This window comes from Heliconius melpomene, chromosome 12 (genome assembly GCF_056956725.1).
Source record: "Heliconius melpomene rosina isolate 202511_hmr_F chromosome 12, ASM5695672v1, whole genome shotgun sequence".
NCBI classification, from domain to species: domain Eukaryota; kingdom Metazoa; phylum Arthropoda; class Insecta; order Lepidoptera; family Nymphalidae; genus Heliconius; species Heliconius melpomene.
This window is the reverse complement of record NC_140400.1, coordinates 7,935,211-7,954,598: the sequence shown is the minus strand read 5'-3', so window position 1 is coordinate 7,954,598 and position 19,388 is coordinate 7,935,211. Positions and strand designations below refer to the sequence as shown.

General features: G+C 32.6%; 1 protein-coding gene across 1 annotated transcript; it reads left to right on the top strand.

The window, feature by feature from the left end:
* The first annotated feature begins 446 nt into the window (after positions 1-446).
* SerT (Serotonin transporter) lies at positions 447-19,027 on the top strand. Its single transcript, XM_085194289.1, has 13 exons — positions 447-538; positions 7,033-7,134; positions 7,489-7,645; positions 8,039-8,173; positions 11,976-12,195; positions 12,454-12,592; positions 12,967-13,101; positions 13,495-13,673; positions 13,751-13,920; positions 14,049-14,173; positions 16,511-16,695; positions 16,971-17,154; positions 17,436-19,027. Exons 2-13 carry the CDS (start codon positions 7,078-7,080, stop codon positions 17,505-17,507), a joined length of 1,758 nt encoding a protein of 585 aa, XP_085050415.1. The 5' UTR covers positions 447-538; positions 7,033-7,077; the 3' UTR covers positions 17,508-19,027.
* Positions 19,028-19,388: the final 361 nt, after the last annotated feature.

Sequence of the window (19,388 nt, the reverse complement as noted above, 5' to 3'; positions counted from 1 at the left end):
GAGTTCCACTATTCAGATACTGGCTTCATTGTTAGATTTGATCCCGCACCCCTTGGAAACCGTCTAAATGTTCTGACCACTGAGCTCTATACGCTTAATACAATTTAATTAAGTTGCGAGCATCTTCTCATGGAGATTTTTACAAATTTCCGCTACACAAAAGTTATTTATTGCTAAAATTTAAATTTTAATGTGGACTTGGATTTCCAAACATTAGAACTATATTAGAAATGTCAAAAAATACTCATTAAGCAAAAATCAATTAAAATTCAACAGTAAAGACATCCAAATTTTCGAAAAACCACAAATTTGAGCATAGTGTAAAAATACCTTAACCTGTTGAATAAATTCGCGAGGCAGTAACTTGTTGCGAGAGGCGTGGCGCCACGCCCACTCCACCAAGGGACCTGATGCTGAACAGGTTGGTCAGTTCCTCTGGAGACATCGTGAGAGCAACACGTATTCAAGAATGACGCATCTCCTACGATTCGACATGAGCTTCTTGTCTCCGGAACGCTGACGTCTACTTAAACATAAGGTAGTGTATTTAATTTTTTTTGTAAGTAAGAATAGTTTTCCAACAAAATTTTTCATACATTTTTTGTTTTAGAAATGTTTTGTAGATGAAAAATCTAGGGTTCTTTTTTATGATATATAAACGCGATGTTAAGCTCCGCCGCTCAACACGCAATGGGTTGGGCGGGAAGTAAAAACGAAGTGTCCTGACTCTACGTTCCTTTTGTCTTTTCTTCATACTCGTACTTATGTGTGATACCGAGTAAAGCTGTAAATAGCATGTAAGTTTTAGTTTATACGATCTTTGTGATTTTCCACTTTCAGGTCTTTTGAAAACACAATTTTATGATTATAGTTAGACAGTAAACAATATAATAATTTTTATTTTAAAATTATAAATATAAAAATATTGGAAAGAAATAAAAATATAAAAGCCCTCTTACGTTTTCTCAGTCTTCGTTATACAGGCATTGCATACTTTACGCTGAAGTTGGTTCTGTAAAAGTTTCAGGTTTAAATTTCCCGCGGTTCGAGTTGAAACATTTACAAACACAATAATTGAACAATCTTTTATTTTAAATTCCTATGAATTTTTATAAGAAAAAATATTTTTCTTTAAGTATTGAATATAGAAGCAGTGAAAAGACATTTATTTTATTTCTTGTCACTTCACTGCGTATGGTAACATTTATTAAAGTATTAGATATATTTTTCAGCTTCACGTTCTCTTTGCAGGGAATGTAGGGTTAAGATACTCACCCCCATTTCCCACTTTTGGACCCATTTTTTATAATGCCAATTTGAAAAAAAAACTTTGAAACGTTGTTTTAAGTACCAGAACTCTACATCGCGTTTTATTTAACAGACAGGCAAAAAGAAAATAATTCATCGAACCTATAATTTACGCGTCTGCCTGCTATCGCACTGCGCCACAACGGACAATATTTTTCAATAAATATTGTCAATACAAGTAGTTTTCAATAAATAAGAGCCTACGACTGTCATGTACTACCTATTTGACTTTAAATGAACTTTAGCAAATGCTTAAATTAGCTTAGTACTTAAACATAAAATCTGAATGAGATCACTGACATAGAATTAACTTGTTAATGTACGAGTATTTACTTATTAGTCGAACCTACATAATTACTAAACATTTGCTACGAAAATAAAAACAGGATTTGACGCCCGACAATTTGGAATAGCAAAACACTTCTCCGCTCTGATAAGATAAATTACAGCGTTTAGTTCCGACATTTAACCAGCAATGTCTGCCTGTGTATTCGAGCAGGCGTCAAAACCCTCCATATAAAAGAAGATTTCTTAAACTGTTTTATAACTATGAATGGTTGTAACATTCGTCGTTAAGTGACATTATGTCTTCAGCTCGATATGAACCCACAACCGTTGCAGTCTGTTTATAATAATAGAATTCTCCATTTTTTTGTTGAGTTGCGAAACTCAACGCAGCACTTTATCTTACCAAAGCGGACTAATATCTTACTATGTCTAATTGTCTGGCCAATAAATAATTTCTAATATAATTTCATAGAAAAAATATAACTGTTTTATATGACTTTTACATAGAAGTTACAAATTCAAATCCGTGCCTTCATTTTAATACATCGTTTGCTGTACGCGCGAATGGGCACGTTTACTGTGGCAATGATTTTTTATTTATTTAAACCTGTACTCATGTTAAGAATAGCTTGTTGCTTTTCTTTTCTCAATGCGTTTTTTGCACTTTGTTGAAAGAAGTTAGGAAGATCTTTATGATATTAAATAATAGCGTTCGATCTCGTCACGTCTTCAAAATTTTGCATGACATGGAGAATGGTGCATCTTAACACTGGGTTCTCCTTCTCCTTCTCTGCTCGTAAAAAGGCGTTTTCTTCCTTTTACGCCATTTTTTAGGTTCGCACTTAATAGGGAACCATTCCCATTAAGACACTTCCGTTCCCCATTTTCCGCAGAATTCTGGAGGCATTGCGTATAGTGTAGCGTAATGAGTCATAAGTAGTTACCGTTTTTATAATAAAACTAACCTTTACCGACGGCTCCACTTGTGCTCTCAGCACAGTACTACATACAGCCTGTAAATATACTATCCAATACAAAAAGATATTTTTTATTCGAATCAGTAATTCCTAAGATAGGGCAACTAAACAAACGCTTCAATTTTGTAATATTATTAAAGATCTATAAATATAAATTTTCAGACGTGGTCAATTTTTTTATCTAACTTTAGAAACTAACTAAAACATAAATTTAAGCAATCCCATTGAATACAAAGTAAAAAAAAAGTAAGTAAGGAACGCGTTTATTTTTTATAATGAAAAATTCTAATTTTTTCTCACTAGAAGGAAATAAAAACATTTCGACCGCGCGAGAACCTTTGAAGGGCTAAAGTAAACAAGTAATTTTAACGACAGAAGTGCAAACAAAGTGAAATATGCGAGGAATTCTTACAGAGACCTTGACAACTGCTCTTACGGTTCCCTTTTAGATAAAATTCGTATTTACTTTTTTTGCGTTTCACGCTGTACCCCGCATATAGCGGGATAGCCAGAGGGCATCTAGAATTATACTTATTATTAACAATTAGTATACTTATAATAACCCATTGAGATTTGTTAGAATAGAATATAATATCATTTATACAAAAGTAAAATGTATTGATTATATACTGTTCATATCGGATAATGATTCTTTTGACTACAAATATCTTTATTAAAAAAAAATTAAAAAATATATTTTTTTCGCTCTGGTGTCGAGGTTGGGTTCTGCTGCTCAACACGCAATGCCTCCAGAATTCGGCAGGAAGTGGGGAACGGAATGTCTGGACACTAGGTGCCCTATTCCCTACCCTGCTATGTGCGGGATACAGCGTGAAGCTGAATATCTATATAAACTGAGTGCTATAAGCTATAATATCGGACATATAGAGCAATCTTGGGATAGGTGACCAAACTTGAAACATTGTTAGCAAGTGTATTCAACTTGAAATGAGATGTTACCTATACTAATTATAACACTATCCATATAGTAGTTAAGATTATACACCTACCTGTACTTTTAAATCAAGCAGAAAGAATGTAGTGTTAACACACTGTTCTTTACATTCTGTGCTTTTTAGAGACATTCTTTGTTGCTTGAAAGAATCCAACGATGTACTTTGCTAAAGCGTTAAGATTTATAAAATGAAAATATTTATAAACATAAATAACATTTTGTAGTCACAAAAAAGACTTTTGTAGCGGTTATTATACATAATTCGGCAGAAAGTGAGGAGTGTCTTAATAATAGGTTCCCTCTGCCTATCCTGCTGTGTGCGGGATACAGCGTGAAGCTGATAAAAAAATATTAATTCTCGATTCCCTCTGTCCTAACCTGCTATATGCGGGATAAAGACTTTTCCCAATCACGACGAACAGTTACCATATATTATTATTATTTTATATATATAATAACAAACGTCTAAGGCACGGGGTCACAAACACGGTGTGCTATTTTACAGCGGTATGCCGGTGCATGCCTTCACTGACCTTGCGAATACAACTTTACATTACTGGGATAGGCACGACAAGGGGTTCAAGTTACAAGAATTTTATAAGATAAAAAAAAATCAAAAAATATATTAGCTAAGATTTAAACTCAGCACTTAGTTAACGATTACCATGCTTAGGTGTCACTGTAGCATAGTAGTACGTTTGATTGTAAGTTAGACGGATGTGGGTTCGATTCCAGCTCAAGGGATTTTTTTTTTTCATTTTCTCACTCTGGTAATAAGACAAAGCACCGCTAAGTTTCGCCATTTAGCAAGCAATTTGCCGAAAATTGGAGATGTGTGGAGAACAGAATGACTTATAATAGAATCACTCTTGTTTGCGGGATAACAGAATCCCTCCGTCTATATGCGGGATACAGCGGGAAGATTTTTTTTTTCTATTTAATCTAATTTGGACCAACGTAAATTGTGTTTGACAGAGCTATGTTGCTGTAGTTAAACAAAACATGTTTACATGTGTGCAGTAAAATTTTAATGATCCTTTGCTTAATGATTGCATACGATACTTTTGTGGCTCAGTTGACATTATTACCTTTAATAGAGAGCGATTGTGATAAATGTATTTATTTATTTTTTTACTTAAAAATACGCATTTTTTAAATCCTTTTTTAAGTAGGTATGTAAAAAAATCTAAAAACCTAAATTTGATCCACTTTTAATAAATTTATTACTATGAAATTTTACTGTAACACGTAGTTAACAATATAATAATATGGTATCTGGTATGGTATGATGGTGGAACTGTACAGAAGTTACTTAAAAGTGTGTTTTATTCAACTTCACTCTCTCGTAATTTCTTTGCTACCATAGCGAGGTTATAAAAATATTAAATAGGGGGGGGATGAACCCCCCCAAGTGGAAATCGAACCCACAACCGTCACGATTACACACCGTCGCACCCTTTTTTTAAGGTAAATGAATTTAAATATAGAAGTATCTTTTATTTGTCTTGTCAAATTGATTTTTGGTGAAGTTTTAAATTTATTCATAGAATTTTTATTTAAAATTATATCTTTATAATCTGTGATATATTTTTTCCGAGCAGTGAGATTATTATGTAAAGAGGTAATAGAATTAGCTTTAAAAAAGTTAAACTAAAATCAATGAATGTTAATAGTATAAACGGCTTGCTGCGTAGTGGGGCCGTAGTAGTAAGTTCGATCTCTATTCGGGGGAATAAATATCATTTTTCTACATAAGATAAAACAAAAAAAATGTTTTGTACGTAAAACTTTATGCCATCAGTTGACTTTGTGTTCGATTCTGAAGTGTAAATATATATTCTTACAATATATTGGCTTCCACGGTGAAAATTCTGGGAAAGGTTTTCAAACAAATTCTCTCAAAAAACTAGTTTTTTAGTTTCACACAGTATTTCGTATATAACGGGATAGGCAGAGGGAACTTAGAGTTAAGACACTACGTTCCCTACACACGCACCATCGAATTCTTGAGGCATTGCGTAATGAGTGACAAAACTTAACATCGCTCTTTATATACCAGACTGGATATATAAAAATAATAAAAATATAATCATTTCCTACAGTGGAAATCGAAACCACAACCGTCGCCCTTAAAGTCAGACGAGAGAGAGAGAGTTCTCAACACTATAACAATGTTTATTTAATACAATTTCAACTATAGCAACATAATCTATGCTAATCTAAGCAATATTGTACCACGCATCTATTTAAAACGTAAGCTTTAAAGAATTTCACTCGTTTTATTGACAATAACATTTGAAGAGGTTATAAAATGTGCCCCCAGAAAGTTGCTTATGTGGAAATTTGTTTTATTTCTTGATGTTTTACTAAGGAATTCTTTTTATAACTACAGTGTTTAACGCCGTTGTCCCTTACAAACGATCGTTGTGAGTTTATATCTGAATTCCAGATTTTGTTCATTTAGTATTGTTGTTATTTATTTCGTACTACTGATATTGTTTTTTTTTATTTATTTATTGCTGCAAGTATAGCTTACTTAAAATAAGGTCTACGGCCGTAGCACTGCTACGTAATCAGCTACAATCGTTACATTATTTTCTTAAATACATTTTTTTTAGATACGGAACCTTAAATAAACCTAGAACTGCTACGGATTGTCTTAATTAAACAGTACTATCCCCTTAAGATCCATCCAAACATAAAAGTATTTGATTAACGGCACCCTCAATATGTCCGTTTTCATTATCACCGCTCGTTTCTTTACATCTATTAACGATTCACTCATTAGTACTTAATGTACGTAATAAATATTGTCTTTAATTGAATCGTTTTATTTTGTTTTTAGTTCATTTATTTAAATAAGATAATAATATAATAAGTTTACTCGGTGTGCTTAAACACTGAGACAACTCTTATACGGATGGTAACTATTCACTCACTATTCACACTTAAATATTTGTAATAATGTATTTGGTTAAATCTACTTATTTTAGTTCTGAATGATTTTTTTTCGCCCGTCTCTGGTAGCGAAGAATCACTTCATAATGTTGATTTACAGATCTGTCAATCCTGTTTAAAATCACAATTTTGTTAACTTAACCAAATGTTTTTAATTAATTATTATTTTCGAAATAAAAATAAACGATTTTTTTAAAATATATCTTACTAGGGTTTCTTGCTAATTTATAAAAAGTATGTTATAGTATGCATAAAAAAGAATAAATATTATGAAAGTCTGAATATAATATTAACGTAGGGTAGAATATCCTAATAATTAGAATCATACACTCTTATATTCTATAATTTATATATTATTATAATTCTTATATTTTATAATTCTATAATCATAATTTCCTTGCTCTGGTATGAAGATAAAGTGCGGCCGTTGAATTTCGCATATGGGGTACGGAGTGTCATAGCACTAGATTCCCTCTACCTAGTGTGCTTTATGCGGGATACAAAGTGAAGAACCACGTGAAGCTAAGACAAATATCAATTCCGTAGGGCGAGAGCCCTGGGCCGGAGCGGCGGAACGGCGACTGCGAGGAGATGCCGCCGCCGGAGTCGCCGGCCGCGTCCGCGCCTGCGCTGCCACCGCCTAACAACGTAAGTGCCTTCATGGTGTCTGCCTGACAATGGCTACAGGTTCAAATCTTGTATAAAAATAAAAAATAGGAATGTTTATGTTTTTAGTTACTTCCTTGGATTTTCAAATAAAATCAACAATTTAATAAAATCTACTTTTTAAAAATCTTATATGCTGAGAGTAAATGAGCTATAAATTCAATTTTCGTTTGATAGAATTTTTGTATCTAAAACACTCAAGCCAGTACAAAAAATGCAACATTTTGTTACTTCCCAATACAAATAAAAAAAATACTTACCTTTAAAAGTAAAATTTACAAAACTGAATGATCCATTGCTTCATAAGTAATTATTAATATTGTTATCTTATCATAGAGCCAGAAAACTCGATCTATTGTGGTGTCCCTCACCCCTGAGCGGCAACGCGAGACGTGGGCGAAGAAGGCGGAGTTTCTATTGGCGGTAGTTGGTTTCGCAGTTGATCTCGGGAATGTATGGCGGTTTCCTTACATCTGCTACCAGAATGGTGGTGGTAAGTCAAGTATTTGTATTTTCAAATTTATAAGATAATTTGTATTTTAAGTAGCAGAATGAAAATAAACAAATTTAGTTCATAATTTTGAAAACGTTGACAAAGATTCGGGTCACGTGATCGCTACGTACACATGTGCGAAGTGATTAAATAAAAAATATTGATTTAATTTTTAATTAAAAAAACATTAAATATAAAGATAATAAATATTAATAAGTACCTATCACGTACCTAAAAAAATCGAGTTCTTTTCTAGTTCACATAGAATTTGTACTTAACATTAAGTATTACTACTTAATAAAAAATTAAGAACATAATATAAGCCAAATCCTAAATATAAGGTAAATATTTAAAAAATAAAAAAGATAACATTTTAATGTTTATTCACGGCAGGTGCCTTCCTCATCCCCTACTGTGTGATGCTCCTCTTCGGCGGTCTACCTCTCTTCTTCATGGAGCTCGCTCTAGGACAATACCATCGATGTGGCTGTTTGACGTTATGGAAAAGAATTTGTCCGGCATTGAAAGGTAAAATATAATTTAATGTAAACATATTACATAATACTAACATTTCCATGCGGCTTCGCCTGCATGGTCAATACTAAGAGTGGTATTAGTCATAACTAAGAACTGTATGACACATGGTACATTCTGAGTCCTCGAAGTAACTCTTATTATAAACACAGCGGGTTACACCGACACGATTAACGTGGTCTGCAAACTCTACAGCGTTTCTCGATAAAATGGGCTATCCAATACAAAAATATTTTTGTACTCGAATCAGTACCTACTTCTTAACATTAATTTGATCAACTGAATAAACTTCATTTTTATAAGATTAGCATAGATAATTGTTACACTAAATGTTTAGTATTATCGCGGCCGTATGTATTTAGCAGGCCATAATTATAAGGATTCAAATTTAGCTTAAGTATTAAATTTTGGATTATACTACTCTAAATTGATCATATAAATTTATATGAAAAAGAAAATTAGATTAAAATTAGATTATTTAATCAGTAACTACGTTTAATAGAACTTGATGAATACATAAGACATATGATAAATGTTTCGTCTCAGGAGAAATATTGTAATATTTACCAATCAATGTAATAAAAAAACAAGACCTTATTTAAAATTTGTTTCTGTATTCCGTTTAGAAAAAATATCAATTTGGTATTATTCGTGCTAAGTGACGATGCGGTGCCTCCGTCCCGTGAGACACCTGTTATTTTTAAATTGCCCGCTTTATACAAATCAGAAATATTCTAAGTATAAAAAGTATTATTAATAAAAAAAATGTTTTGTCCTCCCTATTTGAGGTATTTGTACGGTTTTAGATAAGTAAACAAAGGAACGGCGTCTGTAAAACGTGTTGGTTGACGGGATGGGTATTCGATTGTTTCATTCTCTCGTAGGAATGATTTTTTTTTACAATGTCTCGAGAATTGGGATGGAGTGTCTTAGCACTGAGTTCACTCTGCTGCTATGTGCGGGAAAAAGCGTGAAACTGAAAATAGAAGAACGTTAAAAAAGCCGTCAAATCTATTATTAACAACGTATATCAAAAACTAAAAGAAAAATATAAAATTTAAGTAAAGTAAATCAGTACGCAGACAGAAAGAGATAAAAAAACCACTTTCGAGTGTATCCTTCACAGCAGTTTCTTAAATACTTCAGCACACAGTAAAAGATGTCGAATCAATTCGTTTGGTCGGCCTTAACGAGCGGCCTTTATAAATATACAGAGGCAATGCTTTTACCGAGACAAGAGAAATGGTGGAACGGACCCAGATACGAATTAAAATGTATGAAACCCCCCTCTCTGACACTAGAAGCGTTTGATTTTTATAAATATTTATATGCACTCTGAAGAAAATACGCTGTTTTCTTTAAAAAAAGTGGCTTGATTTTTTTTCTTATATTTAGTTCGGTTATGTTAGAGAGAGAGAATAATATAGTGACACGTCACTTTGGTTTCAAATTCTAACCTATTCATAGAAATGCAGGTCGGTAGGTGGAATTCCACAAAGCACTTCAGTCCCTCCAGATCTAAGGGAAAAAAATTGGGATATGAACATTCTTTCGAGTGGAGATTGAATTTCAACGCCGCGATTTTTCTCGTTAGCAGATCAAGGAAATGAAATTATTAAATGTTTCATTTTCTCGAGTGGAAATCGAACCAACAACCTGTTGAGTCTATTACAGTCGCAAGCATGTGCCCCTGCGCAAAGCCAGGCTTTATCTCATTATTTCAATATAAATACCAAGTAACATCATCAGATTTTATAATAAAAGTTAAATATTTCTTACGTTAAATCTCCTTTAAGGCCCTGTACTTGATAGAGACGACGCCAAATCTCTTCAGCAAATATTTGAGCAGCTCTCGCCGAGGGTCATTTGGTACATTCCGACCACAGGATTGAAGTTCTAACGAATTCTTAATAATAATGACATTTTAAACGAAAAATATATATCCTGGCGAATATAATTTGTGTGTAGCTTTGTTTCGTTGACAATTAAAAGAAAATCCAAATTTATATTTGGATAGATAAACAGGTTTTTTTTTATTATTTAAAAATAATTTAAGTTAAGTCAATCGATGTACCTACGCAGAAAGACAATTCACAAACTTTAATTGCGTCTCGAGAAGTATTTCAAAAAGTGCAATTTGTCATTGTTGCACCAAATAGGTAATTATATGTTAAAATAATAATATAATATAAATATTTAAACTGCCAACCGCCGCGTTATTAAAATACTCCTTCGAAGTTCGTGTAAATAAAAGTTAGGGAAGTTAGACAAACTTCACCGTTCGTGCCGTCATAGCCGTATTAAAAAAGAATCACAATTCTCTACAATAATTTGACCAATCTGAGACATCGCTAGGGAGATTTCGATAATTTTATTTAATCTTAAAATAATTGCGCCTTGTCATTTTTTTGTTATATTTTTATTACATTGACTATTGGTTGCGATGTTATGAAGTACATTAAAAATATATTATAAAAAAAATACTCTGTATTCCCTGTAAATACCAAGGTAGACAGAGGGAACCTAGTGTTATGACACTTCGTTCCCATATATCATATCTAGGAGCGAAATTCAACGTCGCGTCTTTGTTACCAAAGCGATGAAATGGAAGTAATTCATTCCTCTTCATAGGAATCGTACACACAACCATCGCGTACACGGTAAATACTATGCCCTAACCACTTAAATGCATATGTATATATATATTCACATAATTATATTAGGCAGGCAGCATGTAGCTCTTATCAACACCCCATGTATCATCCCCTCGTTCGCTTATCGCGACCAATCGAGCTTTCCTCGATCGACCTTATCAGAATATATTTTGACGTTATATGAAAATGTTATATTTGTTTATAAATTGTAAGAAAAAATATCATTTTATTGTTAACATATAAAGATATCAACTAAAAAATATAAGCTTTTAGTTTTTGGAAAGAAAAATACTTTTTTAGAAAACGTATTAAAATTTGCCAAACGTATAGCTAAATTAAAAAAAATGTTTATACGTATTTTAATAAAGTACTATACAATATCTAATTAGACAAAAAACTTGAAGACGGCTTAAATTTATCTTTAAGTTTTCCACACGAAAAAACTAGATCTGAAATTGGAAATTATTAAAAAAAAGTATAGCATAAACTAACAACAACAAACTAAAATTCAACATACGACTTACGGAACAAGAAGACATATCAAATTATCTTATCAAATAAGTTATTACAAATCACCAAATGAAGAAGCTACATCTAAAATTTAAGCCAATTACCGTTATTCTATGTATATCTTCATATATTCGTAGATATATGTAAGAAACTTGGATAGCAGATGTCGTTCATTCAATATTAAAGTTTACGTCTCTACACTAATTTCATTTTAAACGTTCGTCACTTCTGAATGAGTCTTATTCGATTTGTTGCTGTCATTTGATTCGATGAAGCTACGGAGCGAGTTTTGATATATTTATACGAAAATTTGATTTAGAACTGTTATTTAAATTGTTTATCGAGTTATCGTTTCGCTTGCAAGGGTTATATCTTCAATGCTTGGTGGAAAATAAATGTTTTTCAGTGTCTATTCTTTGACTTTGCGGAACGAAACGGCTTTGTCTTCGTACCAAAATGAGGAAATGAAAATAAATCATTCCTTCGGATGGAAATACAACCCAGAACTGTCGCGTTTCTCAATCTATATGTACCACAACTCCCTCAAATATAGTGATATTTATTTTTGGTTTCTACTCTCCTCTAAGTAATACCTAAGGTGACTTAACTGAAACACCTCCACGTGTTCACAGGTGTAGGCTACGCAATATGCATGATAGACATCTACATGGGCATGTACTACAACACTATCATTGGATGGGCGGTATACTACCTTGTTGCTTCTCTGGCGTCCATCAACTCTGTCCTACCCTGGACCAGCTGCGACAACGAGTGGAACACGCCGCTGTGCATGCCGGTCACGTCACCGCAGATTAATCCCAATGCAACGACGCCTGCCAAGGAGTTCTTTGAGTATGTAATGGATATTTTTGAAAATATTTTTAATAAATTTTTGGTGATTTTTTTTTATAACGTCTTCTTTATAAATTTTTAAAATATTTATACTTTTGATGAAATTTAGTTTTTATAGTTCCCATATAATGAAAATTGAAACGAGAAGATAAAGAATTTATCAGATTTGTACTTACATATCAAGAATTCCTTTTTAAATAAAATTGTATCCATTAGTCAATATTTTGCCAATAAACTAACTATTTTATAATAACTTAGGCGAAACGTGTTAGAACAGCAAAGGTCTAACGGCCTAGACAACATGGGCCCGATCAAACCTTCACTCGCTTTGTGCGTCTTCGGAGTATTCGTCTTGGTTTACTTCTCTCTTTGGAAAGGCGTTAGGAGTGCTGGAAAGGTAATTCTAATATATAAACAAAGTAAGACTGTTTTTATAAGTTTTGTAGGCATACATTGTAATTCTGAATTTTATGAGTTTGAAATTGAAATTTATGTATTTTATTAACAAATATGAGGCAAAAAAAACTTAGATAATACAATGTTGGCAATAATTGTTTCCAACTTCGAACTTTCAAGGCCGCAAAATAACTTTCATTTCTATTCGGTATTGCCTCCAGAATTTGGCGGAAAGTTGGGAATGGAAAGTAGTCATGTTCCCTCTGCCCCTGTGAAGATATAAAAATAGATTTAGAACGTCATCAAGAATAGGTTTAGAAAGTCACATAATTTTTTGCCTATTATTGTCTCTAATTTACAAATGCTCCACACCAGGTGGTTTGGGTGACAGCATTAGCTCCATACGCAGTTCTTCTGATCCTACTTGCGAGAGGGGTGACGCTTCCCGGCGCTACTGAAGGCATACGATACTATCTTACTCCTGAATGGCATAAGTTACAAAATTCTAAGGTAATTAAGGCATTTAATATATAAAATATATAATAAATAAATGCCAACGTGGCAATTTTGAGGCATGTCTCGAGAAAGGCGGGTGAATTGAATGATATATTTTTCGAAATTGTTTCTTAACCTTTCAATTCTAAAACGATTACACAGATCTACAAACCAAAATCTGATTAATATGTTCAACTGTTTTTATGTATGTGCTAAGTAGGAAAAACCAAACATTCTCGTGCACATCCATTTTTTTTACAACATAGGAATTCAGATTTAGCACATTTCTCTGCCTTCCATTTTGGTTCCCAATAAACTTTTAGGAACAAAAGTAAGTTAATTAAAGTTCATCATAAATATCAAAGAAATTGTATGAAAATTACAGTAATCTTTATAAATATGACACAGGTATGGATAGACGCAGCATCTCAAATCTTCTTTTCTCTCGGACCTGGCTTCGGCACTCTACTCGCTTTGTCCAGTTACAACAAGTTCAACAATAACTGCTACCGTGACGCCATCATCACCTCTTCTATCAACTGCCTTACTAGCTTCCTTGCGGGATTCGTTATCTTTTCAGTTTTGGGGTAAGTCTTTTAGAAAAAGAAAAAATACAAAATAGACAGTTGTATAACTATAAATTTGCCTTATTTTTATTCCTTAGATATATGGCACACGTACAAAATAAGAGCATAGAAGAAGTGGGGCTCGAAGGACCAGGCCTTGTATTCATCGTGTATCCAGAAGCTATAGCAACTATGACGGGATCGGTTTTCTGGGCAATAATATTCTTCCTCATGCTCATTACCCTGGGACTCGATAGCACATTTGGAGGTATTTTTACTCATGATGAGCTTTACGATAAACTATAAAATACATATTTTTAATAAATATTTTAAAAATATTTATTAAATCTTACTTAAATAATATTGTTGATAATGTAATAAATATTTCGAATGCAGGCTTAGAAGCTGTGACCACAGCTTTATGCGACGAGTACCCACGAGCCCTAGGCCGCCATCGGGAGATATTTGTTGCGTTTTTGCTACTCTTTATATATATTTGCGCTCTACCCACTACTACTTACGTAAGTACGAGTACATAATAATTTTTAACATTTTTAAGGTATTATTCCATGTTAAAAAATATTATTTTTAAGACAACTTATAAAAAAAATAATGCAGCGTAATTTGAACCCGCGCCTTTTTATCGGCCTCCAAAAGTCGTTTCGAAATCTCAAAAATTCTAAGAAAAGTGGGAAACGGTGTGTCCTAACACTAGGATCCCTCTTTTGTGCGGGAAAAATCGTGAACCCGCTTTAAAAATATGCACATATGCATGCATTAAGGTATTATTCTGTAAAGCCTATATTTCACTCTCAATTTATACTTAACCAAAAGTTTAATATAGCCATATCTTTTTTTAAAAACGATTAAAATTTACACTGTCACCATATTTAGCTATTTATAATGTGATAGTGCAAGTCACGATCGTTAGGTGAGTCATAGTAAGACCTAGGCGTCCTAAGTTTTCTAGGACATGATATTCTTCAATAAGCAAGATTATAAAAGTTATGGCAGAACTATCGTTAAAAAAACATTTCAAACTGTTTGTCGTGGTTGCTCTTGGGGGGTCTTTAACCCTTCTTCCTCGACTCTCAACTGACAACATAATTATAGAGAATATGAAATGATAAAAAAAAGATGGGATTCAAATTCACTAAACCGTCCTCAATCACTTATATTTCAACTGCGCCTATAGACTCGCTGTAATTAATATTTTTGAATTTCCAATATCGTTGCCGACATTTACTTTGAAAGGTTGGGGCTTATCAAACTTTCACATATTACTTTCAGTAAATATCACTCGTCATACATTACCTAGAACTCTTTTCAAATACCAACTTTTCAAATATTGATATTTTATGAAATTAAACTAAAGTTATTAAATCCTTTTATGTAAAGCTTAGAATCGATAGAAGTAGATCTAAATTTTAAATTAGTTTTTTTATTTTGTATAAGAGGTCAATAGCGGAATTTACCTCTACATCTATATACATCTAATAGGCATTTGGATTTTGGTTTTTTTTTACTATAAGAGTAAAAACAGGATGAGCAGACCGTAACTTAGTGTTAAGGCACTCCGGAGTATATTAACACTAGATTCCTTATCTTCTTGTCTACATACAGGATAGGACGCGCAGCTAAAACATATCTATTTTCCAAATGGAAATCGAACCCACAACCATCAGAATTACTACGAAATGCTGCTCCCCCCACCACAAAAGCGTCAATCAACTTATCTTACTTCTTGATATCACTAAGAAAGCCAGTAGTAATCTGAACAAATGCAGTAAATACATTCTATATATCACCGTGTTATCTAAGGCGAGAATGTATTCCGTTGCATAATTCATCATTCACTTAGGGGGATGACCTAGCGTGTAGCCAGGCTACTAGTTACTTATATATTTGTATGTATGTATGTATGTATGTATGTATGTATGTATGTATGTATGTATGTATGTAGGGTTCCTCCGAACCACTTGTGGGTAAGAATGTATTGGAATTAATCTTTTGTTTATCCTATTTTGTATTATTTTTGCTTAATGAATTAAGCAGAGAAATCTTAGACCCATCATTTTCTTCGGTTGAATAAAGAGCGGGGTAAATTTTCATAAGAGCACGAATAGTGTGATAATGCTATTAAGTTTAATAGATATTTAATCAAATTATAAGTTCATTTTAACTACCTTAGACATGTATATCGAAGATACTATAATAAAAGTTTTACTAAAATCTGTACGTTTTATGTGTATACTTGGAGATTTAAGATAAGATTTAAGTATAAAATATAAAAGAAATGTATAGACATAGTATCTTTGTAAAAGTATTTGCCAAGTTAAAGTATGAATTAAAAGACCATTATCCTTTACTTTACGTCTTTGAACTTTTCTCCTTGTCAAGTACAGATGAATGAAAGATTACATTGAATACTTATATAGGCGCTGTTCGCGGGCTAAGCGTGATAAGTTGTGGGTTCGATTCCCACTCGAGATAATGAAATATTTAATATTTTCTATAAGCTTTACTTGGTAGCTTGTTATACTGTTCAAGAATATTACTGCATAAGAAAAAATTATATGGAATTATCATCTATAGAATGTCATGCAGGACAGTTTTATGTAATAATTAAATTATACCATTGATAATGAAATTCGGTGGAAAGTAGGAAACGGAAGTGATATAATGAGACCTACCCTGATAAAAAAAGACATAGTAGAGAAGTGAATCCAAATTCTAGTTCAGAAATTATTTAAAATAGGTGTAGCTGTTTTTGTCATCTGTTTAAACAAAGTGTACTACGGCTTACCATCCATCACGAAAAATAATTTATAAAAGGTTTTAAAAAATCAAATATCCAGGGAGGCGTATACCTAGTAGATCTGCTGAACGTGTATGGCCCAGGGCTGGCCATCCTCTTTGTGGTGTTCGCTGAAGCTGCTGGGGTCTGTTGGGTGTACGGCGTGGACAGATTCTCGGAAGATGTGAGAAGCATGTTGGGTCACACGCCCGGGTGGTTCTGGAGAGCTTGTTGGTCTTATATTAGGTAATTTAGATTTAAAGAACATTATTTTCTAATGTAGGTAAACTTTTTTGAAAATTCACCATATAGCTTATTTTTCTTAATAAATTAATAAGATGGATTAAATATTCAAATTGAACAAATATTAATATTAGAAATGCATATTAAGATTGTACTGAGAACAATGATGAGTTATATGGTCTTTTTAATGGAATGTTCTTTAATGATTTTTTTCATGATATTTGTACAACTAAATATAAAATTTTAAGAACATAACACATTCAAAAATTGCTTTACAGCCCCGTATTCCTGCTAGTCTTATTCGTATTCTCCGTACTGGCCCACGAGGAGATGCTGGGAGGGGAGTACAGCTACCCGCGCTGGTCCATCCAAGTGGGCTGGATCATGACGGGCACCACCGTGTCCTGTATACCAGTGTATATTCTGTACAAGTTCTGTATTACGCCCGGGAGTTTTACTAATGTGAGTAATTTTAGACTAGTAATTTTAAAATTTTAGACTTCGTGGTTTTTCCACTAAATTAACTCTGCGTTTTTCCTATGGCTTTCCTGTACGCGGGATACAGCGTGAAGCTAAAAAACCTTGATATTCATAAATACGAAAAACAGTAACTAAAATTCAAACATATCTCGAAAGTAATTTTTTTTATTTCTCATTTACAAGTCAAAAAGCACTTAAACACGATAATAATTATTTAAATTTCTTACTACCTACGTCTTATCTAGAACTCTTTCTGTTTCTAGCGCATCAAAGCAATGAAACGTCCAGTGGAGACTTCAATACCGCCATCAGAACAAGCACTGTGCAGTCTGTGACCAATCCAAACCTATAAATCTTACAATAATCCATTACAAACTAAACCACCCACTATTGAATGGCTTGTATAGACATTTACATTTATAATATAATAAAAAAAAAAAAATTAAATATTCATCATATACGTACAAGAATAGATAAATAATGTTATCTGGCAACACTATCTTATACAAGTAGGTATTTAGTAAAAAAGTTCGCTCTATAATTAAGCTTCATAATAGACGCTTCCATAAATTTATTTTATATATATTCTAATGTCGTAGTAAATCGTTATTCGCAAACATTAGTGAATGTAAGTTAGTTAGGGCATGTCGTTTATTCGCACTATATAGCGTGAGTGTTGAAATTTCTTAGAAAAAATATTTAGAAATAATACGTATGTTTATTGCAAAATAGATAATAAGTGATTTTGCGGGTCTCAAATGGCTATAATATATAATATTAAAAAAATATTTAATATATAGATAGAAAAATAGTTTAGTCAAACTTAGCCCCGCATTTGTAAATCGCTCTCAACACTCGGATCCACCTTGGCAGCGGTCTTGAGATGCTGTTTTCATTAATAGATTACTAAAACGGAATCTCAAGATCAATCTCACAGTTGAGAGCTATTTATAAAAACGAGCCTCAGAACCTAATATGTATAGTCGAAGCATAGGTAAAAACTTTAATCTCATAGTGTAAAAGAAAGGTAGATGTATATTTGTATATAAGAAAAAAAATGCTGGTCGGACTATAATATAATTTACATATACAGTGCGTTACTATTATGTCTACTTAATATTTAATTGGTGTTTTTTTTTAGATATAAGAATTAGCATTTCCACACCCGAGGGCAATGGGTGTAAAAATGCTATGAATTGTATATAATATCAATAATTTCAATGTAGATGTAAAAATTAAAATTTTCGGTGTAGTACAATATAATTGCTTTAGTCATATTTCATTAGGATTATATTCAGTAGAACTATGCGTGATGTTTGTAGTGATGTTAGATAGCCAAGCCAACCTAAATAACTTCTATATAATCAAATATTCATCATTATAGAATTTATTAGAAAAAAAGTATCGCTAAGTTAAATATATTCGATAGATTTAGAGTATTTACTTCATATAATGTGCTAATATTCTACATACATATATATAATCTGTAGTTCATAAAATAACATTAGGAATAAACAATAATAATAAAAACAATAGAAAGCCTTAAGCTATATGTGTTCTATAACCCTGTTATATTTAAAAAGATAATAATTGTTATATGTTAGAAATGCTTAAAGTGTGTGCTAAATGTTTTTGTATAAAATCAAAAGTTCATATACCCACAATGTTGCCATAATTGAAATGTTTTGTCTGTATTATTTATTTTTATATAATATTATATTATCTGTAGGATGAGTGTAATATGTAGTGAATATGTAACATGGTTTGATGTTAGAATTTAGAATAAACAACAAATGAATAGATGTGGCCTGTGTCAGCCATTACAGGTCCGTCTGAACATTTGTAAATACATAAACAGTTTTTTTTAATTTTCCCCACTTCCGTAAATATTCCATGTATACCTAAGTGTGTACATAAAAAAGTATACTTTATTGGATAAATGTTATTAAAAGAGATTAACACTTTTACTCTTCTCTTATATTTTTCCCCGCATACCTATAGTAGGGTAAGCAGAACGTAACTTAATGCTAAGATACTATGTTTCCCAGGCATCTAGTGACGAATTTTAACGCCGCGTGATATCTGCTTAGCAGAGAAAAGTGAAAATTATTCCACCGAGTAGGAATCGAATCCACAGCCTTTTGCGTTAACAGTTATACGCTATGTTGCTGCGACGACGGCCTCACTGTTTACTTTATACAGATAAAGAAAAAAGG